Below are 23925 nucleotides of genomic sequence, written 5' to 3'. Positions count from 1 at the left end.
GACCAGAGCACGCCAGGCACGCCTATCCTTCACTGCCTCCCGCAGTTTGGCCAAACTCATGTTGGTTGCTTCAAGAACACTGTCCAACCATCTCATCCTCTGTCGTCCCCTTCTCCTTGTGCCCTCCATCTTTCCCAACATCAGGGTCTTTTCCAGGGAGTCTTCTCTTCTCATGAGGTGGCCAAAGTTCATAGGATCGTAGAATCGTGGAGTTGGAAGGATCCCCCAAGAGTCAACTAGTCCAACCCCCACCACACATTTGTATAGGATGATGGATTTCAATAGGTGCAAATGTCCTGCTGCACTGAAGCTGGGGCTGAGGGGTGGGGCTGCCCCTTGGAATAGGAGCAATTCCCCCCCCAAGTGACTAGCCTGCACCCCCTCCTGGGCCCTGTCAGGCTCTTGGCACATCCCCCTTAGAGCATGGGGCTCTCCTTAGTGACTCTGCGAGGCCCCCACGCAGGACTGAAGCCCCCCCTGCCTGTGTGTCCTGGCCAGGAGCAGATGCAGCCAGCCCCAGAGAAAGGGAAGGGTGTTCTGCTCAGCTAAGGGGGCCCAGTGGAGGAGGAGAGGGGAGACCTATCCACAGCCTTTGCCAGAGTCTGGCTCCCTTGTCCCTGGCTCACTTGGAGAGCTCTGGTGTTGCGATTCCTGCATTGCAGGGGGTTCGCCTAGATGACCCTTGGGGGTCCCTTCCAACTCTACGGCTCTCTTTTCTTCTGAGCCACCGCTCCAGCCCAAGTGGCCCAGAGCCGCCTTGGGTCCTCCTGCTCCCTGCCAGACCCGTCGTCTCAGAGGGGAAGGAGGGCGCTCTGGAGTCCCTGGCTGCTGGGGCTCGGGGGGCGGGCCTGGCTGGCGGGTTGTGCGGCAGGGCTGGCCGGGGAGGGGGCTGGCCGAGGACCCTTCCCTCGCGGACGCCTGGATACAAGGAGGCGGTGGCCTGCGCGGCGTGGTCCGGAGTAGGGCGCGCGCGGATCCGGTTCCGCAGCAGCAGCAGGAGAGCCGCAGACTGCGAAAGAGGCAGAGGCGGCGGCGGCAGCCAGTGAGCCGATGAGCAGCAGGCGGCGGAGCTGGAGGCGCGCAGCTGAGCCTGCCGCATCCACCGCAGAGCCCCCCGCGCTGCGCCTCTGCCCGCCCGCCTCGTGCGCCCTTGAGGGGCTTTCTCCGGCAGGAGGGCGAGGCTGCGCTCGGAGGGAGGACCCCCGGCCCGTCGACGCCACCGCGGTGACTGGGGAGGGGCCGCCCCCGCCTTGCAGCCCGGCAATGGGCGCTGCGCCGGAGAGAGCCCCCCGGCAGCGCCACGCAGGGCGCACAGGCCACGGGCGCCGGGCCAGCGGGGAGCGCGCCGCGTGGTAGCGGGGTGTGCGCGCCTGAGGAGCAGCAGCAGCAGCAGGTGGGGCTGCGCGGCCGAGGGGGCCCCTCCGGGAGATGCCATGATGAGGGAGGTGCCCGGGGGCAGCATGGCCCGCGGGGAGCGCCTGCCCGACCTGCAGGCCTTCGCGAGCGCCTCGTCCCTGCACGGGCTGAGCCACATCGTCGCGCACGGCTCGCGCTCCTTTCGCCGCCTGCTGTGGGCGCTCGCCTTCGTGGGCTCCTTGGCGCTGCTGGCGCTGGTGTGCGCCGAGCGCGTCGCCTACTTCCTCAGCTACCCGCATGTCACCAAACTGGACGAGGTGGCCGCGCCCAACCTCACCTTCCCCGCCGTCACCCTGTGCAACCTCAACGAGTTCCGCTTCTCCAAGATCACGCGCAACGACCTCTACCACGTGGGCGACCTGCTGGCCCTGCTCGACGCGCGGCACGAGGTGGCCCAGCTGGGCGACCCCGAGATCCTAGCGGCCCTGCGGGACAGGGCCAACTTCAGGGGCTTCAAGGCGCGCCCCTTCGACATGGCCGACTTCTACAACCGCACCGGACACGACCTGGCCGAGATGCTCTGGCAGTGCACCTTCCGAGGCGCCAACTGCAGCGCCAGCAACTTCACCGTGGTGAGGGGCAGACCCAGGTCGGAGGGACGGGGTCCGGGGAGGGCAGGGCACCGGGGCGCCGCCAACTTTGGCCCGCAGGGAGAGGAGAGGGCGAGCGCGCCAGGCCCGCCGGCACAGAGGGGACGCCGCTGCTCCCGCGCTTTCGTCCCGCTTGCGCGTTTCCCACGGGGTGGGGGGGGTGGAGTCACACCTGCTGGAAGAGAGAGAGACACCAGTCTCCTTTTGTGGGTGGAGGACGCTCTCTTTTTCCCAGGGTTTGAAGTCAGGAAGGGGGAGACTTGGTAATATTTGATAATACAGGACCCTCAGCATGCCCAAAATTTGGGATGCCCAAATGGATGTTCTCAATTATAGATCTTCTCAATTTTGGGCTCAGCAACCTGTGGGGGGGGGGGACTGAATTCGGCATGTGGTCAGGGCAGCAGTCAGCCCAGATTGGCTTCTCTCTGTGGAGGAGGGTGGGGTGCCATCCTGCCCTTCACCTCAGGCAGCTAAATTTGGTTCAGCCCTGGGCGCAGGGGCTTGTCCAGCAAAGAGCAGCGAATGCATGCCCAGGGAGGATTTGAACCCAGGAGTCCTGGCTTCCAGCACAACTCAGGATTTGGAGAGCCAAATCGCCACCTCAGCCGGCATTCCCCAAACCCTGCGCTCCTCCCTCCTCTTCCTCTTCCATGCTGGGCGCTTGCTCCAGGGCCCTCATTGCCTGTGCCTTTGGTTGCCCTGTGCCATCAGAGGTTTCGCTCTTCTGGACCCAGGTGGGATCCCAAGTGGGGTGTCGGAGGAGGGCAGGGGGAGAGGGGCCATCTCTGCTAGGGTGTGGCCCCATCCCAGGAAGATGCCTGCATTTAGCAAGGCAGCATGAACAGCCCCATTCATTGGGGGGTGAGGTATAGGATTTGGTTAGCCTGAGACAGAGAGCTGGCTTGAGAGCTTCTAGCAAACCAGCCCTGGGCACAAACAGCATTGGGGGTGGCATCTACCTGCCCCTGTACCATCCTGAGCACAAATGCAATGAAAACGATGTCTGGGGGGGGGGCTCAGAGTTGACTTAGCTGGACCAAAGCTATTTGGAGACAGTGAGGGCAGCAAATGAGGGCTGGGCTTCTATTTCCCCTCTTGAGACAGGAGCTTTGGGGTCCCCAGCTGAAAAGGGAGCACAACAGCCCTGCAGTGGGGGCCACGGCCACAACCCTCTGCTCCTGGCACAATGAGGCACCTGAGAGCAGCAGCAAGAGGAGGCAGGTCTGCTTGTTGGGGAGCTGGGGGGGGTGGAGCAGGAGAGCAGAGAGGCCCGTCTTGCTTAGAGTGCTGCAGGGAGCAGCTGTCCAGGAGAGGAAGGGAGTCTTCTGGTGGGGAGAGACAGACAGCCAGCCATTCCCCGGGGCTGGGGGGCTCAGTTGCCCATCTCCTCATTCCCTGCAGTGGAGCGGGATCAGCCCCCACCCCATGCCATGAGCAAAAGCCCCACCTCATGAACCAGCAGGCCCCCCTCCCCAGATTCTGAATGTGCAAAACGGGGTGCCAGCTTGAATAAAATATTGGGGGAGCCCAGGTAAGCTCTGCCCCACATAATTGATTCCAAGGCATGGCACATATACACCCCATTTGAATGGCAATGCCCATCAGTGTTGTGGGCCCCCGGCCTCCCCAGGAGTTGGCTCATATGGGGGTTACTCTATAAGGGGCAGAAACATCTGCACCCAGGGGGGGATTGTGGGGGCTGCTTTGTCTCAATGGATACCTGATGGGGTTTCCTCACTGGGGAGCTGCGGAGTGTGATCCTCTGCCTCCCCCCCCATTCCACCCACAAGGAGGTGAGGGATGCTAGGCTGGTTGATCAAAAGAGGTGGGTGGGGGCAGAACTCAGGGGTGGGGCACATAGAGGCCCAGGAAGCTAAGGGATCGGGTGGGAGGACACCGCAAGGAGGTCACGGCAGTGGGGAGTCGGCTGAGCTATGGGGAGAGCAGGAGTGAGGAGGATGGACAGGGCCTTGCTAAGGCCACAGTGGGTGCAGTGGGGGGCAGGGGTGCCAGTTTGAATAAAATAGGGGGGCAGGTAAGCCCCACCCCGTATAATTGGTCACAAGACATAGTGCAGGCACCCCATTTGAATGACAAGGCTCATTAACTTTTGGGGGGCTGGCCCCTTCAATATTTTAGGGGGGCGGAAGGGACCTTGGCCCCTAGGGTTTGGCTCCTATGGTGTGTCGGCCTGTCTGGGACTGGGGAGGCTCCAGTATAGGGGCAGGAGAGGCAGATTCCTCAGTGGGGCCACCTCAGGGCTGCAGGTTTTTGGGCAACAGGTTTATTAATTGCCATTGGCCACAACAGCTGGAAATGGACCCTCCATGGCGAGAGGCAGTCTACCTCTGATGACTGTATGTGGAAGGCCAAAGAGCAGGGGGAGAGAGCTGCTTTTGTGTGTGTTTTGGGTGCTGGCGGGGCTCAGGGGGCCCTGAGTTTGCCTTGAAAGAAGTTTCTCCTTCCGTTGGGATTGCACAGATCAAAAGACGCCCACAAGGTGCTGCCCTGGGCAGTCGGCTCAGTGGAGGAGGCCCCAGAGTCTCCTGCCCCACAGCCAGGGGGCCCTCTGCAGTTTGCCCATGGCTCCCCCCTGCTGCGCTCACTTGGCGGTTCCTCCAAAGCACCTGTTGCCTTGACAACATCCACTCCTTCCTGGGACAATCCGTTGCCATGGCGACTTCACCCATCTTCAAGGCAACTGAGCTTGTTGCCAGGGCAGCAGCTGCTCCCCCCCCCCCCGGGTCGCCTGCGGGGAAGGGTCCTGCACGCTCCAGCTGGATAGACATTGTGGGGGGAGCATCTCACGAGAGGTGCAGCCTGCCAAGGAAGGTGCCCGGAGTGTGGTTTTACACACACACACACACACACACGTGCACACATGGCAGTTTCTTTACTTAGCCAAAAAAAGAAGGAAGGAAACACCTGCCCTTCTGGATCTCTCCTTCTGATAAATCAGGGGCCATTCCTGTTCTCATCTGGCCCCCTCACCCATTTCTGCTCTTCCTTCCTTTTTTCTGTGCAGAAGAGGCCATCGATTTATTGATTTCTGCAGGGGTGTTTTGGGACGCCCTGAGCTGCTTCCTATCCCTTCCCCAATGTTCGCTCTCACACAAACACCCATTGCTTTTTTTAAAAAAACAACACCACACTGGCTGCAATTAGCTCTGTGTTTCTGCCCTATTGATCCTTCCAGACTCGGGGGGGGGGGGGATAAATCTGCCACCCAGCAAATGAGCTCCCTGCACAATTAAGTCATTTCATCCCAAGAGCCTCGCTTTGCCCTCCTCCGCTCTGCCCGCCTGCCTGCCTGGATTCATTGCAGACAGATTGAGACTCTGTTACCTTGAATAAATCCGGCAAGTTTTGCCACTTCAGAGTAGGAAAGTTGCTGAGTAGCCCTCCCAGGGAGGCAGCTGGGGAACAGCCTCTTTCTGGGCTGTCTTCTAAAAAGAAGTCCTTCTCCACAAGCACCTGACTCGGCTATGGCACTCACTGCCACTTGCTTCATGGTCGAGTGGCCATTTAAACCCTGGTTTCTTCCAGGTCTTGTCTGGTACTCTTAACCGTTATTGGCTGTTTTCGCATGTTTTTAAGCAAAAGCTGGCCTCGTTCCCACCTCCTAGAACTCTGTTACAGATAAAAGAGAGCCTTTCTTCATGAGTTAAACTGTGGAACTCCTTCCCGCAGGAGGCAGATATGGCCACCAACCTGAATGGCTTTTAAAGGGAGTTAGGCAAATTCATGGAGGAGGAAAAGGCCACCAGTGGCTATGAACCATGATGGCTGTGCTCTAACTGCTGAGCGGCTGGACCAGATTGACCCTTGACTTGATCCGCCAGGCTCTCCTTGGGTCCCTGGGAGGCCTCTCCTTGCCTCCTCCCCAAAGCTGAATCATCCAGGGTGCAGCTGGAGCAAGGGCACCAGGACTTGAGTCCCCAGAGCCTGAGCTTTCTTTTTTTAAAAATGAAATGAATAAAACATCCGTCTGCAGCCCACCTGGAAGCAAAGTTAGGCATCAAACTGCAGGGCACCCCCCTGACTGGAGAGCAGATTTTCTAGGAAGCCAGGACATGATGGCTTCCTCTTCTTCTGCAAAGCAGGTCCAGGAGTTAGAAGGGACCCTCTCCCTCACACCGTCTGTGCAGCCCCCCTGTCCCCTTCTGTTTGGGGTTGGTGTGGGTGCAGCACACAGAGGCAATCCTGCTTTCTGCATTTGTGGGCTTTGCGGAGGGTGTTTGGGGGCAGAACACGGCAGCAGATAATAATAATAATATTTATTTATTTATTTATTTATTTATACATACATACATACATACCACGTCCATCTGCCTGGGCTTCCCCAGCCACTCTGTGCAGCTTCCAACAAAATATTAAAATGCAATAGTCTATTAAACATTAAAAGCTTCCCTAAACAGGGCTGCCTTCAGGTGTCTTCTAAAAGTCAGATAGTTGTTTATTTCCTTGACATCTGACGGGAGGGTGTTCCACAGGGCAGGCGCCACCACCGAGAAGGCCCTCTGCCTGGTTCCCTGCAGCTTTGCTTCTTGCAGCGAGGGAACCGCCAGAAGGCCCTCGGTGCTGGACCTCAGTGTCCGGGGAGAATGATGGGGGTGGAGACGCTCCTTCAGGTATACTGGACCGAGACCTATTGGTGGCAGGCGACATGTTTTGCTGTCCAGAAGGGCTCTTGAACTGGGGCGTGGGGGGGGGGAGAAAAAGACAGGAGAGATGGGGCTTCCTCCCTGGCTTTGCCTTGCCCCCTCACCTGTGCGCTGGGGGCGGCTTGCATTTTTACTGGGGACAGAGGGGAAGGAGAAGCGGGGGGGGGGGCTCCTGCCTGGTTGCTGGTGCTGGTGGGGAGCAGATTTCCAGCTTTGCCCCAGAGGGGAGGGGGGAAGAGGTGGGGTGGCGATGCCTCTCTTTCCTGCCTTGTCCTTTGGAAGAGGAGGAGAAGGAGGCAGGGGGGCCCCATCTTGTGTGCAGATTCTGACTCTGCAATCCAGCCATGGATTTGCAGAGCTTTTACTCCCCCCCCCATAAACCCTCCCTTGTCTTTCTCACCAACCGCCCACTAGCCATATTTCTGAAATGCCATTTTCACAGTGATTGACAGTGCACTCCTGTTGTGCCTACTCAGAAGTAAGTCCCATTGAATTCATCAAGGCTTACTTCCAGAGCCCCAGGTATATGGGGTTGTGGTAAGCACTGCAGCCTAAATATTTTAGAATCTGAGTCATTTGCACCTTGAAAATCCCCCCCCCCTTCAGCCTTTGTTTAGCTCTCAGACTTCCTCTTGTGTGCATCATTTTTACTGTCAACAACATGTGTGCTTTTGTGTATGTGTGTGTGTTTGTGTGTGTGTGAGTGTGAGAGAGAGAATGTGGCAGAATGCCCAGTGAAATTTATTGCTGAATGTAGGTTTAAAATTTTCTTTGACTGAGTTGCCTTTGGAAAGTGGGAGCAATTTTCCTTTTTTTAAACTGGACTTTGGGGTTCTAAAACATGGAATAACAGACCAGATTAAGATTGGTTGCAGTCCCGACCAACAGGTTTCACTTTGAACCCATACTTATTTGCATGAGGGGGGTGGGAAGTATTGCAAAAATAATATATATGTCATGACCCATTATGGAACAAAGATGCACCAACCTGGTTAAAGGAACCCCAATTTGATGACTATGATAAAAGGACCAAGTTCCCTTTTGCAGCCATTTCACACCTCCTATATCTTCCCAACAGCCCTGCGAAGGAGGTTAGGCTGCAAGTTGGTGACTGGGCCAAGGCAGGAAGTGAGTGAAAGACAACAAGTTAAGTGCACATGCTCAGTTCTTCATTCTGCCATGTGCTGAGCGTTGCATGGGCTCAGGGGTGGTTGCTTTGGGGAGCTTATGCCCTTAGTCTTTCAGGTGCCACAAAGGTCAGACTCTGGCGCAACATCGGGAGGAACCTTCTGATGGTCTGAGCTATAATGGAACCGCTGGGAGCAGGGGAGCGAGAACCCGTCACGTGGTGTCCGTGAAGTCATCTTGTCAAATCATAGAGTTGGAAGGGACCCAAAGTCAACAAAAGCATCCCTGACAGAGGCCACCCAACCTCTGCTTAAAAACCGCCAAGGAAGGAGAGTTCATCGCCTTTTGTTTCACTGTCAAACAGCTCTGACTGTCAGAAAGGTTTTTTGAATGGTTAGTCGGAATCTCCTTTCTTGCAACTTGAATCCATGGGTTCGAGTCCTACCCCCCAGAGCAGGAGGAAACCAGCTTGCTCCCTCTTCCATGTGACAGCCCTGTAGATATTTGAAGATGGCTCTCCTATCTCCTCACAGCCTCATCTTTTCCGGGCTAAACATCCCCAGCTCCTTCAACTGCTCCTCATAGGGCTTGACTTCCAAACCCTTGATCCGCTTGGTCTCCCTCCTCGGCTCACCTTCCAGCTTGTCAACATCCTCCTTCAATTGTAGTGCCCAGATGGGACACAGTATTGTCAGGTGTGATCTGATCAAGGCAGACAAGAGTGGGTCTATTATTTCCCTTGATCCAGACACTAGACTTCTGTTTATTGAAACTCTTTATTCCGAGGCAAAGCAGCACAGGCCTCGTGATCCCAGGAACTCTTCCCGGTAGATCTTCCCCAATGAGGCACTCAGGAGGACTGAGGCCTTCCTTCCCTTCAGAGTCTCCTCCCCATCCCCAGTCCTTTCCAAGCAACCTGAGACTCGGATGCCCGGTCTGTCTCTGTTCCACCCTCTTCATCCCGCTCCTGGTCCTGGGAGACCTTGAGCTTGTTGCCCGGGGGGGGGGGGAGAGCCATGCCTCTTCTAGACCCTGCTCACTAGACCCTGTTACATAGGCACCATTTCTGGGAGTGTTGAGGCACCCACAATTTTTTTACTGTGGGTGCTCGGAGGGGTGGCTACATGGGGCCTTCCCACCGTGGTGGGGAGCTCTGTCGGGCCCTCCAGCTGTGGTGGCACATGACTTCACATGTCCGCATGATGTCACACACATACTCCGGGCACCCACAATGTTGGGTGCAGCCCAGAGCGCCTGCCCTGTTCCCCCTTCAGCTTCTGACTCCTCCTCCTCCTCCCCCCCCCCCGTCTTCTCCCCAATCTCCACTTCCTGGGCTATGAGCCTTCTTCCCTTGGGGGTTCCTGTCAGGAACCAATGTACTCTCCTCCCTTGGAGGTCTTTACGCAGAGGTTGGGTGGCCACCTGTCGGAGATCCTCAGGGGTCCCTTCCAGCTCTACCGTTCTAGGGTTCCACGTGGGGCCTGAGTGCAGCACCCCTACCACCCAGGCTCCCTGGCCCCCGCCCTGCCCTCTCAGTGCCCGGATGCTCTTGGCCCTCCCTCCCTCCCTGCCTGCCTGCCTGCCCCCCTGGCCCCGGGCCAAGCAGCCTCCTCCTCCTCCCTCACTTGCCAGGGCTCAGCTGCCGCCTCCTCCTCTGCTGCCCAGACCTTCCCTCCGGGTCCTGAAACACAATCCCGCAGCTCCCGACCGCCGAGGGCCATGCAGGAGCCCAGAGAGGACGAGGCGGCCCCCAGAGCCTCGGACTTTGCCGCCTTTGCCGGCAGCTGCACCCTCCACGGCGTGGCCCACGTCTTCCTGCCGGGACCCTTCACCCCCCGCCGGGCGGCCTGGGCGGGCGCCGTCCTGATGGCGCTGGGCATCTTCCTGTACCAGGTGGGCGAGCGGGTGCAGTACTACCAGGAGTACCACCACGTCACCCTGCTGGACGAGGAGGAGGGCCGCCTGCTGCTCTTCCCGGCCGTCACCCTCTGCAACTTCAACCGCGTGCGCCGCTCCCGGCTGACCCGCAACGACCTGCACTGGGTGGGCCAGGAGCTGCTGGGCGTGGAGGCCCCCGCCTTCCCCGAGTACCTGAGGGCCCTGGGCAGGTCTGACGAGGGGGGGCTCGGCTTCTACCCCACCCCCCGCTTCGACATGAAGGAGTTTGTGGAGCGCACGGCGCACAGCCTGGAGGAGATGCTGCTGGAGTGCCGCTTCGGGACCCGGGAGTGCGGGCCGCACAACTTCACCGCCGTGAGTTCCCTCTCCTGGGCCTGCCCCTCCCCAACCCCCCCCACCCCAATTTTGGCACCCACAGGACCCCCCCCCCAGCTTCATGCCTCCTAATGACAGCCGCATTGGGGTTCAGCTGGATGCCCTTGGGGTGTCCCTCATGCGATTCTGCGTCTGTCAGAGATTCTTTACCTGCGATGGCTGCCTTGCACAGGGTTGGGCTAGATGACCCTTGGGGGTTCCTTCCAGTTTTACCGCTCTATGAGTCTATGTCAGAGACCGGGAGAAAAACGAAAGCAGGCCTCAAAAGACGGGACTTGGATGGCAGCCGCTCTTTGGGGTCCATTTCTGTGGGGTGTCAGCTGATGTGCATGGCAGAGGGCAAGGGGGGGTCACCTGGGGAGGGGACTAATGAAGCCACGTAGCTGGAGACCCCCCACCTCTGGGTGAAAAGATGAGCATCGCCCCCTTTTCTCTCAGGAAAGAGATCTCAGTCTCTAATGCACACCAGAGGTTTGTGTCTAGGGCTGGGCATTGGGGGTGGGGGGCTCGCCCAGAGGCAGAGGGCCAGGCCTTGCCTAGGGAGACCCCTGAGATGCCCCCTCCCACTTCTCACCCCCCCTCTGGTCATCTTTCCTTCCTCCTGGCATACTCCTCTCCAGCTGCTGCCTCTGTTTCGGCCAAGAGAGAATCTCTTCCTCCTCCTGCTTCTCTTCTGCCCCCCCCCCCAGCCCTGCCTCGTCCCCAAGGCCACTTCTGTTACTCTGTGCTGAGCTGCATCAGGCCTGCCACTTCGACCAACGTCTCCTGCGAGAGGCTGGAGCAGCGTCAGCGGAACCCGAGACGGGCGATGGCATGGAGGACGGGGGGGGCAGTGCGGTTTGGGTCAGCGGGGGCCAGAGGGGAGGCTCTCTTGCCGCAGAAACGGCCCTGCGCAAGATTCGGGAAGGCCCTGCTCCACGACCTTGGCAGGGGGCTGGGGGTTGAAGGGACACTCTGAGGTCGTCCAGCCCCCCCCCGGGTCATCGATTCCCCCCCCCCACTTCCTCTTGACTTCCATGCACAGCCCAGCCTCCTGTTCTCACTGTGGCCAACCAGATGCCGCAAAGGGAAACCAGCAAGCAGGATTCGAACTCAAGAGCAGCTCTCCCCTCCTGGGGTTTCCAGCAACTGGGATTCAGAAGCATCGCTGTCTGGGAAGAGTCATTCTGGCTTGGAGCCTTCAAATGAACATGAATTTGCACAATCCTCTTTTAAAGCTGTCCAAGTTGGTGGCCAGAGAAGCGTAGAATTGTGAAGTTGGAAGGGACCCCGTGGGTCATCTAGTCCACCCCCTGCAAGGCAGGAATCTCGGCTGAAGCATCCATGGCGACAGATGGCCATCCCTCCAAGGAAGAAGAGTCCACAACCTCCCAAGGGAGGCCGTTCCCCTGTCCAACAGCTCTTCCTGATGTTGAGTCGGAATCTCCTTCCTTGTAACTTGAAGCCATGGGTTCGAGTCCTACCTTCCAGAGCAGGAGAAAGCAAGTTTGTTCCCTCTTCCATGTGACAGCCGTATTTGAAGATGGCTCTCCTGTTGCCTCTCAGCCTCCTTCAACCGTTCCTCATAAGGCTTGGCTTGCAGACCCTTGATCGTCTTGGTTGCCCTCGTCTGTCCACATCTTTCCCAAGTTGTGGAGCCCGGAATTGGACACGGTATTGTCAGGTGTGGTCTGAACAAGGCAGGAGAGAGCCAGACTATGACTTCCTTCCCCTTCCCGGCCTCCTGGGGGAGGGAATTCCACAGATTAACTCTGCATTGCACAAATAAATCCTGTATTTTATCTGTCCTGAATCTCCTAATATTCAGCTTCATGGAATGTCCACGAGTTTCAGAGAGGGGGAGAAAAACTTTTCCCTGCCCACTTCCCCCACCCCTGGGCTAGGCAGCCAGCGATGCCCCCGCTGGTGTTGTGTGTGTGTGTGGGGGGAGCAGTCTGCCTGGCCAACGGTCAGGGGTGACCAGAGTTGTTGGGGGGCCATGCTCCCTCTCAGACTCCTTGATACCTTTCATACCAGAAAGGCACAGGGCAACCAGAAGGGGGTAGGGGGTCTTGGTGGGTGCCTCCTGTTCAAGATAGAGGAGCTGGAGGGGTCTCTGAGGCCCTTTGGGCCCCATAGGAATGCTCCTCTCTGTGGGTTTGGTTCCTGCTCAGCTGAAGCCAGGCTCAGTGGGGAAGGTCCCGGGTTCAGTTCCCAGGATACCCCTGAGACTGAAACCCTGGAGAGCCGCTGCTGCCAGTCCGTGCAGTAGACCACGCTGAGCTGGCTGGACCAATAATCCAAGGCAGTTTCTATGCTGTTCAGCGCATCCCTTTATCTAGAACCTTGAGGACTATAAACTTGGCTTTAAAAAAAAGGAATGCAGCTCAGTCACACAGCACCCGCTCTGCATGCAGACGGTCCTGGGTTCAAGATTCAATCAGGGATGGGAGCATCACCTGCCAGGGACTCTGTTGAGTCAATGCTGCCAGTCAGTGTAGGCAATACTGAGGTGGATGGAGCCACGGTCTGGCTTTGGTGCAAGGCAGCTTCCTCTGTTCCGCCTTCCTCCTCCGCCCACCCCGGTGTCTCCCAGAGGGTGCCTCAGTCATGCCACCCCTTCCTTCTCCCCCCTCCTGCAGATCTTCACCCGGTTGGGAAAGTGCTACACTTTCAACTCAGGGGCCCCCGGCCACGAACTCCTCACGACGGTCAAAGGCGGAACGGGAAATGGTCTGGAACTGATGCTGAACATCCAGCAGGATGAGTACCTGCCTGTCTGGGGAGAGACGGGTGAGTGGGGGGTCGGAGGAGGGGGGCTTGGGGTGGGCACGGGGGGGGTCTTTCTTGGGGATGGGCCCTGTTTGACCCCAGGAGACAATGGAGGTGGATTGAAGATTAAATCTGTCAATTAAAATTTAAATCTCCTGTCCCGCACGTGTGTTAGAAATATGAGAGTAAACAGGCTGTGAAGCCCTTTTAGCAGAGTAAAACTGCTTAGGTGCTTTGCAGCTTACTGGAAGCTAGGAATTAGTCAAATTAGTCAAATATAGCTTTTTGTCCATTTATTTGAGGTCTGCTAACCTTCCCCCTCTTTGTCCCCATTGCTAAGAGCAAAACACATTTTTGTAAGATAAGCAAATGCATCAAAACAGTATGCAGGTAAAAATATGTCTTAAGTTACAAAATACAAAAATTGTTTTCAAAAGGGAGTCTGAGCTCTGAGCAAAGCCAAGGCATGTATTCAGTTCAGTTCAGTTGCTGGCATCAGAAGGAAGAGAGACACTGAGGCAAGGAGGAAGGAGGAAAAATTAAAATCTTCTGTCCTGTTTCCTGCCACGGGGTGTAGGGGATATAGATCTGTCTTCTCTGGCAATACGGGAACTCTAAGATCAGGGGTTAGCAACCTTTCTCAGCTGTGGGCCGGGCCACCGTCCCTCAAACCATGTGGTGGGACAGACTATATTTATTTGAGGGGGGATGAACGAATTCCTATGCCTCACAAATAATCCAGAGATGCATGTTAAATAAAAGGACACATTCTCATGTAAAAACACGCTGATTCCCGGACCGTCCGCAGGCCGGATTGAGAAGGCGATTGGGCCGCATCCGGCCCCTGGGCCTTAGGTTGCCTACCCCTGTCTAAGAGTCTTAACCCTTTCTTATGCTCCAGTTACAGGTAGGTAGCCGTGTTGGTCTGCCATAGTCCAAAAAATAAAAAAAATCCTTCCAGTAGCACCTTAGAGACCAACTCAGTTTGTTCTTGGTATGAGCCTTTGTGTGCATGCACACTTCTTCTTATGATTATATAGCTAACTGAATTGTCATTTTGAGTGCAGATCTCCCCACAGGAGAAATTCCTGGGGACCTCAGAGCCACTCAGAGTTACTCAGGATCTGCTCCTTCCTGGCCAGGGGGGCTCATCCTGCAGCAGCAGCAGTATCCCAGGCCCGGCTGAATTCTCCTCTGCCCCCTCTGTGGGGTTTGGGGGTGTTGGGCTCTCTCAGCCTTCTGAAGCTTCCAGGCTGCCCAGAAGGGGACCCCCTTTCCTTCTTCCTCTTTCTGCTCCTAAACTCCCATATTGCCTTTATTATTGTTACTGTATAAGAAAAAATTGGAGGTAGGCATTTACAGCTGCCCAACTCCTCACCAAGGGACCCCTTGAGGTCTGCTATCGGTCAGGGGTACAAATGGAGGCGACACCAAGGAAGCAAGGCAAGCTACTGACCTTTATTGGTCTCTTGCAAAAGGGTCCCCCCCCCTTCCAAGGAGGTGTGGAGCCTTGAACATTGTGCTCGGCAGCTTTTAAAACTTCAGAAACTGTAAGAGAAAGACCACCCAAGATCATTGAATCGTAGAGTTGGTCCAACCTCCTGTAATGCAGGAATCTTTCACCCAATGTGGGGCTCTTGAACCCATGACCAGAGTCCTCACCCAAAAGAAGCAAACGTAAATGGTGGTTATGCTCAGTGTTCCTGTTTCTCCATCATATTTACAAGTCTGTCACTCGGGTGGTGCTGTGGGTTAAACCACTGAGCCTAGGGCTTGCTGTTCAGAAGGTCGGCGGTTCGAATCCCTGGGGTCGGTTGAGCTCCCGTTTCTCGGTCCCTGCTCCTGCCCACCTAGCAGTTCTAAAGCACGTGAAAGTGCAAGTAGATAAATAGGTACTGCTCCGGCGGGAAGGTAAAGGGCGTTTCCATGCGCAGCTCTGGTTCGCCAGAAGCGGCTTAGTCATGCCGGCCACATGACCTGGAAGCTGGACGCCGGCTCCCTCGGCCAGTAAAGCGAGATGAGCGCCGCAACCCCAGAGTCCTCTGCGACTGGACCTAATGGTCAGGGGTCCCTATACCTTTACCTTTACAATCCAGATGCCTGGCAATACCTGAGAACAACCCTTCCTGGCCAGACTGAGACATCCTTTTGAAATGGTGAATGCCTCACCTCCAGAATCCATTGTCACAGAGCTCCCCATTCATAGGCAGAAGATGCCCTCTGGGCGGGTCTGCCGGGCCATTCAACAGATACTTGTCAAACATCAGGAATCTCCTGCTAGACTTGAGAGGGTCTCCCAGAGGAGAACCACAGCCTGTTTCGTTCAAAATATTTGTTTGATTCGCATTTTAGAATCATATCCGAATGAAGTATTGTTCATTGATAAATCGGCCCTTCCATTGAGAGAAAGGCGCTGATTCAAAGTAATACTTTCTCAGGCTATTTGCTGTGCCCATATCTCCAGACTGAGAGGAGAAATGAGAGCCGCCTTCAGATATCTCCAGGGCTGTGACATGGAAGGTGGAGGAAGTTTGTTTTCTCCTGCTCCAGAGCGAAGGACTCGAACCCTTGGCTTCAAGTTACAAGAATGAAAGGAGTTTCCAACTAAACACACAGGAAAACCTTCTGAGAGGCAGAGCTGCTGGACAGTGGACTGGTCTCCTGAAGGAGGTGGTGAACTCTCCTTCCTTGGAGGTTTTTAAGCAGAGGTTGGGTGGCCAGCTGTCCTGGATGCTTGAACTGAGATTCCAGCATTGCAGGGGGCTGGACTAGATGGCCCTTGGGGTCCCAGCTCTGCAATTCTATTCTTCTTTGACCCCCTGCTTAGGGCAGAGTTCAGTGGGGCTGGAGCAGATTCGGGTGGCCGGTTGTCTTAGAGAAAGCAGAGCAGGGGTAGCACAGAGCCCAGGAGGAAGGCAAGAACAGAAGGAGATCCTGCTGGATCAGGACCTGAGCCCAAGAGCCCTTTCTTCTCCTGTGGCTTCCAGCAAATGGAATTCAAAAGCACTCCTTCCTTCGACCGCGGAGGCAGATTGTAGCCATGATGGCTAGTGGCCCCCAGTTGGCTTCTCCTCCTCCTCCTCCTCCTCCTCCTCCATGACTTTCCCTAAAACTCTTTTAATCCATGTTGTTGGTCACCAGTGCCTCCTGTGGAAGGGAGTTCCGCACGTTAACTATTAAATTTGCTTCCCCACAATGGAGTTGCTGGGAGAGGAGAGCTGGTGCCTCTTGAGGCGCCCAAGGAGGAGATTTATAAATTTTAAGATGATACTGAACAAGGACAACAGAGGGGAATGTAAAGATGAATGGTGGGGGGGCATGGGAGAGAGCAGAAAAATGGTGAGAAGGGGAATAGGGTGAAAATGATAAAAATTGAATTAGGATGGATTTATGGTACCCTGAAGATAGTGTGTTAAGATTTTAGGATTTTGATGTTAAGTTTTAAGATTTTGATGTTACGATTTTGGGAATTTTGAATTAGTGAAGAGATATGTAACCGATTAATAGCAGCAGCTCAAGTGAAAAGAAGTATAAGATTGATTTAAGAATTATTTCATGATACTATAAGATGTTAAGTTTTTATGATATTACAAAAGGTTGGATAATGAATTGTAATGTTAAAAATGGATGTTACCAAAGTATATTAGTATTGAAGGCAGAGGAGGGAAAGCGGGGGAGGTCCCTTTAGAAGATCAGAAACTAGATTTTGTTAAGTAGTAAGAGATAGATTGGTGTTCCAGTTTAGGTATGTATTGGTTTTGGTTTTGTTTTAATTGTTTTCTTTGTCGATTGTGTTTATGTAATGTGTTTTTTATTGTGTTAATGTTGGTGTTTATGTTATGTTATGTTTTTCTCTTGTTTTATTGGAAAATAATAAAAATCTTATAAAAAAAAAATAAATTTGCTTCCCCACACCTGCAGATCTCAGGCTGGTTCACAAGACGATGTGCTTCCCTCCATCTCATTTGCCCGCCTGCTTCCTTCCACACCCAGCAGCATCAGTCCCCGTGCTCAGGATCCGGCCCTTTCCTTCTCCCCAATGCGCTTGTGTTTGTGTTGCAGACGAGACCTCCTACGAAGCTGGGGTGAAGGTGCAGATCCACAGTCAGAATGAGCCCCCTTCCGTCGACCAGCTGGGCTTTGGCGTGGCCCCCGGCTTCCAGACCTTCGTCTCCTGCCAGCAGCAAAGGGTATGTGCCCCTCTTGCTGGCCGGGCTTTCTGGGCAGCGCCATCCCCCTGCCCACTCCCAGGGCTGGCTCTCTCAGCCTTTCCAGCTGTCTTCTATGGGATTTCTCCTGGAATGCACCCAGCGCTGCCCGGCAGTACATCTGTGGGGCAGAGATGGGGGCTTGGTCTTGGGGTGACGACAGACACCAGAACCCCAGAGGTCCTGAGATTCTGGGGGGGTCGGCCAACCCCTGGGCTGCCTGGGTGGGGAGACATGGGCTGACCCCCCTCTTCCCCGCTTCTTCCGCAGATCTTCTACCTCCCCCCGCCGTGGGGCGACTGCAAATCGAACCCCGTGGAGTCGGCCTTCTTTGCCAACTACAGCATGGCTGCCTGCCGCATTGACTGCGAGACGCGCTACCTGGCCGAGAACTGCAATTGCCGCATGGTGCACATGCCAGGTCGGGGGCAGGGGGATGGGCTCAGAGCAGGGGACGGGGGGGGGGACAGGCGTCAAATCTGGGCTGCTGGAGACGTGGGAGGCTGTGGCCCCCGAGCAGGCTCCTGGGGTCCGCACACTCACGTTGACCTGTCATTGCATGCCTTTGCTACACAACGCCATTCTGGCATCTCCAAGAATTGTAGAGCTGGAAGGGACCCCCAGAGGGCATCTAGGGCAACCCCGTGCAATTGGGGAATCACAGCTAAGGAATCCCAGACAGATGGCCACCTGACCTCCATTTCGAAACCTCCAATGAATTGTAAACTGGTAGAATTGGAAGGGACCCCAGACATCATCATGCAATGGGACACACACCCCATTGGCCCTGGCAACGCCCGCTGCACTTTGGGGGGGGTGGCAGGGGTTCAAGGAGACCCTCCCAAAGGCCCTTGGCATTGATTGGCCCAGGTGCCGACCCTACAGGGCACCTCGAATGACTAGCACCCTCACAGGGTGCTCTGCTGCCCGCCTTGCCTCCGTTGCCTCAACCTCTGTTCCTCGTGCCCAGGTAACGCCAATCTCTGCACCCCGGAGCAGTACAAGGAGTGTGCCGACCCGGCCCTGGGTAAGCATGGACCCCCCTCCGGACCCCTGGATTGGGGGGGGGGGGCTGGAGAGAGACTCCTGTCCCTCTCCGGCCAGGCCTGACCTGCCCCATCTTCCCCCCCCCAGACTTCCTGGTGGAGAAGGACAATGAGTTCTGCTCCTGCCAGACCCCCTGCGAGACGGTGCGCTACGGCAAGGAGCTCTCCGTGGTCAAGATCCCCAGCAAGGCCTCGGCCAAGTACCTGGCCAAGAAGTACAACCGCAGCGAGCAGTACATCGCGTGAGTAGAGGGCCCCCCATTGGGCACGCAGGGCCCCCTCTACGGCTGGCCCCTCTCCAGGAAGATGCCCCCAGTTGCATCCTCATCAGACCCCTTCTTTCTCTCTCTTGGTGCTTTGTTGAAAGATTTTCATTTATAAATGTGGTATTCATTATTATTACTAATTGAATTTATATACCGTCCTATACCTGCGGGTCTCAGGGCGGTTCACGTAAAAAGATCACAGTATATAAAATAAAAATGGAAGCAATAACCAGATAATATCCCCCCCCCAAGAGCCACATTTTAAAAGGGTATGAGATGTTGATCTGGTCAAGCAAAGGCCTGGTTAAAAGGAACATAAGTGATATTATCGTACTCTATATGTGGTTGCTAATAACCCCCTTTGTTCCGCATCAACTTGTTCCAAATATCAATATATTTGCCCAAAATCTATGCCTATAGAGGCTTTGTCCTTATGACACCTCTGGCAAAGAGCTGCTTTAGCTGGTCCTTTTTTATATAAATGTAGAATCAGAACCATCAAAACCTTTGGCATCGAGGCTGAAACACTCTCCCACCATCTGGGCAATATTGACATTTCCAGTTCCACGCAACCCGCCCCCTAATGAATGGCAGCCAAATGGGGACCCCATGTGCAGGGGCAGTCTACCCCGAAGGTGTCCCCTCCCAGCCCTGCCTGAGCGCTTCCCAAGGGCTTTTTGGGGGGGGGCTCCATGGAGGCTGGCCAAGCCCAGGCCTCCCCCTTGCCTGCGTCTCCTGACCCCCCCCCCCCAATCTGGTGCTCAGGGAGAATCTTCTGGTGCTGGACATCTTCTTCGAAGCGCTGAACTACGAGACCATCGAGCAGAAGAAGGCCTACGAAGTGGCTGGGCTGCTGGGTGAGCGAGGGGCCTCAGGGAGGGAGGGGGGAGGGGGGAGTTAGGGGTGGGTGGGGGTCAGAGTGACCTTCCTTTCTTTCTTTGCCTCCCCCCAGGGGACATTGGGGGCCAGATGGGGCTCTTCATTGGCGCCAGCCTCCTCACCATCCTGGAAATCTTTGACTACCTGTACGAGGTGAGCGGGGTCTGGAAGGGACATTGCCGGGGGGGGGGGAGGCACTCTGCGGCTGCTCAGGAGGATTCGGGTTAAATCGTGCAGAGTTTGGGACTTTTTCTGTTGGAGAAAAGGCAATACGGGATAGAAGTTTATAAAATAAAACAAAAAATCCTTCCAGTAGCACCTTACGAGACCAACCACCGTATTTTTCGCTCCATAAGACGCACCTGACCATGAGACCACAATAGTTTTCAGAGGGAGGAAAAGAAGGGAAAAAAATTATGAGGGAGGATTGGGGGGGTCACCTTTTTGGAGGGGGTGTCCCTTCAAGTAGTGTCTTCAAGTAACGCTGGCGGCGGAGGAGGATGCCACGGTCCGCCCCTTCTCCCCAGCTGGCTTTAATGCAGGGGGGAGAGCCGCCCTGGCGCTGTGCACGGCTCTAGCGGCTCCCCCCCCCGCTTGCTTTAAAGCCAGCCGGGGAGAAGGGAACGCCCTGGGTCCAGCGGCAGAGGCATCCCTCCGCTCACGACTGCGGCCGAGGGATCCTGCTGCCGCCCAGCGCCTTCACTCCTTAAGACACACAGACATTTCCCCTTTCTTTTTAGGAGGGAAAAAGTGTGTCTTACGGAGCAAAAAATACGGTTAAGTTTGTTATTGGTATAAGCTTTCGTGTGCATGGACACTTTTCCAGATACCTTCAGAGACTTACCTAGTGTGCATGCACATGAAAGCTCATACCAACAACAAACTCAGCTGGTCTCTAAGGTGCTACTGGAAGGAATTTTCTTATTTTATTTGGACTACGGCAGACCAACACGGCTACCTGCCTGTAACTAGAAGTTTATAAAGTCATGCATTATGGACAGAGGTTTTTCTCTCATGCTAGAATGCATGGACACCCAGTGAAGGTTTGGGAAGGATAAAAGGAAGTTAAACTGTGGAACTCCCTGGCGCAGGAGTCCATGGAGGATTAGATAAGGGCATGGAGGGGGAGAAGGCGGCTGTGGATGGCCCCCCCCTGGCCAGGAGGGCTCTGCGCTGTCTCCAGAGTCGGAGGCAGGAGATGCTTCCCAATCCCAGTTGCTGGAAACCCCAGGAGGGGAGAGGTTGGCTTGTGTTCGAATCTTGCTCGCTGGTTTCCCATAATGGGCGCCTGGTTGGCCGTTGTGAGGACGGGAGGCTGGACCAGATGAGCCGTTGGCCGGATCCAGGAGGCTCTTAGGTCCTCAGCACCCCTCCAGCCAGCCAGGGGCCCCCACTCTCTGCCTCCCCCCCCCCCTCTGCTGCCTGGCAGGTGTTGCGGGACAAACTTCTCAGCTATTACCAGGCGAGGAAGCAGGCGGATCGCAGCAACAGCGACAACCTGGTAAAGTGGCAAAGCCCCCCCCCCACTTCCCCCCCCCCCGAGTCCCCTGGGCTCAGGCCCTTGTGAACCAAGATTGCCTAAAGGACCCCCCCCAACACATACATCTCTCCCTTGGAGAGCCCAAAGGGGGGCGGGTGGTAGCTGGGGAGGGGGCGGCCTGAGGAATAAAATCATATTCCCCCCCCCAATCTGGGCGTTTCCCAAATGGGGAGGGGCTTGTTGGTATGGTGCATGGCCCCCCACCCAACTGTGGAGGGATGGAAAAGCTCTCTGCGCATGCTCAGGGATGCCTTCCCTCTCCACCGGCTTCATCTTCTCCCGCTGGTCCAGCTGCCCCCCCCACCCCCATTGGGACCATTTGCCTTGAGTGTTGCTTCATTGTTCTTTCTGCCCCCCTCCCTGCCCCTTTCTTTGTGCCTCCCCACCCTGTCTCCGTCATCTCCCTCCCCCCCTCTCCATTTGGCATCTCACCTGCGCCAGGAGCACGCGGACCTCCCCCGCAGCCCAGGCACCCAGCTGCCTCCTCGCCCTCTCAGGTAGAGGATCCCTTTCAGGGTCCCGCTGCTGAATCACACCCCCCCCACCCACCCCCCGTTTTCCTGGCAGCCAGGAGAGGCTGCGGCCAGAATCTGGCTGCCCAGGTCCATAAAGTGGATTTGATTTCTGCATTGCAGTGGGTTGGACTGGATGACCCCTGGAGTGCCCTCCAGTCGGAGCGTATTTTAAGGAAATGCATCTAAGAGAAAAGCAGGGAGGGGGCAGCTTCACCAGGGAGGGTCCACCTTGCCTCCTGCACACACTCACACTGCAATGCTGGAGAGCTGCTGCTGCCAGCCAGAGCAGGCAGTATTGAGCTGGTCTGATCTGGCAAAGGGCACCTAGGTTTGCAGACAGAGAAACAATTTCCTCCCTCTCTCATTGTCGATAACTCATTGCCGTCCCTTGAAGCTGAACGGTTTAGGACAGGCTAAAGGACAGGATTTCTTCATGCAGTGCAGTTAAACTCTGGAACTCCCTGCCACAGGAGGCAGGGATGGCCACCCCCACCCCCCAGATGGCTTTAAAAGAGGATTGGGCAGATTCCCGAGAAGGCTGCCAGGGGGTGCTTCTGAATACCAGATGCAGGATACCATGGGCAGAATGGATCTTCAGCTCTAATCCTGCTTTTGCGTTTCCCCTGATGGGCATCTGTGAGGAGAGGATGCTGGGCCAGAGGAGCCACGGGCCTGATCCACCTTCAGGGCTCTCCTCCCTCCCAGGCAGGGCCTCCCTCTTCCCTCCAACAGTGGGGCTGCATGAACTGCAGACTCCCCCAAGGGGCCACTGAGTCATGCCCCCCCTTTCCCTGAGTTTATTAGTCATTGTAGAACTTCCACATACTGGAGCAAAATACCTGTGATAGGGGGGCAGCTCCCTCCCCCTGCCCCAGTGCACAGATTGGGCCATTCAGTGCCAAAGGGGTTTTTGGCAAGGGGTTCTTGGGTGGCAGAAGCTGCTTAGAGCAGGCGCAGGGCATGGGTTTTTTTTGGGGGGGGGGTCTCCCTTTTCTGGACCCACACCCAAGCCTTGACCCCTTTCTCGGTCTACAGGCAAGCAGGGGGCATGCAAAGCTGCCTCTGTGGGGGGTGATCTCCCCCTGCCCTGGGAGCCAGGAAGGAAAAATTGCAGCCTTGGCCCCCCTCCCTGTCTGTCCACCTCCCTCAGCCGCCATCCCTTCTGGGCCTGGCCAGGAAATGGTTACCTGGGGGTGCTCCATCATCCCAGCCCCCTTTCCCCTGTCTTGGGGGTGGTGGTTCTAGCCTCCATCTCCATCTCACCTGCGTGGACGTTCTTCATGGGGGAGGGGGCTTCCATTGCATCGCTCCACACCACCCCAAAGCCTCAGGGGGGCTCCGGAAGCAGCTCGGCTCCCTGCCTCGGGGAGGGCTGGGCCAACTGGGGGGACGGGGACGACAGTAGCCTTGCCCCCCAGCTGCTGCTCACTGACCCCCCCATCTCTCTGCCTCCCCCCAGAGCACCTGCCACACGCTGTGCAGTCACTCGGACAGTGTTGGATACACCCCGAACATGCTACCTCGTCACCCGACTCTAGGCAACTTTGAGGAATTCGCCTGCTGAAGGAAGGGGACCCCCCCCCCCAAAAGAAACCTGCGCCTCCTTCTCTCTCCTCTGCTCCCGGCGAAATGGACCAGGCGTCACCTCCTGCAGGACCCAGTGGGGAGTGGGGCAGCCTGGCATTTTCTGTGGGGGGGCACCCCCGACAACGCACACGCCTTTTCCTCCTCCTTCCTTTCTGCAGAGGAGACCAAGAGGACGGCAGCCAGAGGGAACCTGCTCTCCCCCCCCCAAGTCTCCCAAACCCAAATAGAAGGGCTTGACCCAGGCGGGTGGGGTGGGTGGGTGGCTCTTCCGACCTGGGGGTGGGGTGGGGTGAAACGATGCGAAGTAGCATTAAAAGAATCCCGGATTGGACGCTCTGCAGGATGTGGTTATTTGTAGGGGGCCATGCAGAAAAGACCCTGCGGTCTCCCCCCCCCCCAGCCAGGTGGGCGCTGGAGGAGGGAATCTCTAGGTCAGGGATGGCTCACCTGCATGAACACCTGTCTGTCCGTCGGCTCCTGTATCTGTGTCTGAGTGTCGTCTGTGCTTGCTGCCCCCCCATCCTACGCTGCTGAGACCCTCCCCGACCCCCCCGTGTACCTCTGTCGTGACCCCCAACCCCACCCCACCCTTTTTGCCCTGTGTACCATTAAAGAGCCTCTTGGCTATGCCAACTTGCTGCGTCAAACCGGGGGGCGGGGGGGGGGGGAGCCGCTCTGTGTCTTGTGTTGCGCTCTGGGGGTGTGGTGTGTGTGTGAACAGGGGAAATTGGGCATGGGGGGGAGTTGGGGGTCAGTCTGTCAGCTGCAGGGGGTTAGCTGAGAGAAAAGGCAAAGTGAATCGAATTGCAGTCGGAAGGGACCCCCAAGGGACATCTAGTCCAACCCCCTGCAAGGAAGGAATCTCAGCTGAAGAATCCTGGACAGACGGACACCTGACCTCTGCTGAAAAACCTCCAAGGAAGGTGAATCCACGTGACACAAGAGAAGTGAAGGGTGGAATTATTATTATTATTGTTATTATTATTATTATTATTATTATTATAGTGGCTAGTAGTCGTCCATAACCACCACCTCCTCCATGAATTTGTTCCATCGGC

At 56.2% G+C, this 23925-nt stretch overlaps 1 protein-coding gene across 2 annotated transcripts; it reads left to right on the top strand.

The window, feature by feature from the left end:
• The first annotated feature begins 1370 nt into the window (after positions 1 to 1370).
• Positions 1371 to 22861, top strand: ASIC3 (acid sensing ion channel subunit 3). Of its 2 annotated transcripts, XM_033165458.1 has the most exons (11): positions 1371 to 1988; positions 12697 to 12847; positions 16889 to 17016; positions 17305 to 17455; positions 18005 to 18061; positions 18169 to 18322; positions 19112 to 19203; positions 19299 to 19378; positions 20655 to 20726; positions 21207 to 21262; positions 22740 to 22861. In XM_033165458.1, exons 1-11 carry the CDS (start codon positions 1434 to 1436, stop codon positions 22816 to 22818), a joined length of 1575 nt encoding a protein of 524 aa, XP_033021349.1. In that variant the 5' UTR covers positions 1371 to 1433; the 3' UTR covers positions 22819 to 22861. The 2 variants fall into 2 exon arrangements, with proteins under 2 accessions (XP_033021349.1, XP_033021350.1); XM_033165459.1 differs by lacking the exon at positions 21207 to 21262.
• The last annotated feature ends 1064 nt before the right edge of the window (positions 22862 to 23925 follow it).

The sequence above is a fragment of the Lacerta agilis genome, chromosome 12 (genome assembly GCF_009819535.1).
Source record: "Lacerta agilis isolate rLacAgi1 chromosome 12, rLacAgi1.pri, whole genome shotgun sequence".
NCBI classification, from domain to species: domain Eukaryota; kingdom Metazoa; phylum Chordata; class Lepidosauria; order Squamata; family Lacertidae; genus Lacerta; species Lacerta agilis.
Note: the sequence above shows the minus strand (reverse complement) of the source record. Positions and strands in the feature narration are given on the sequence as shown.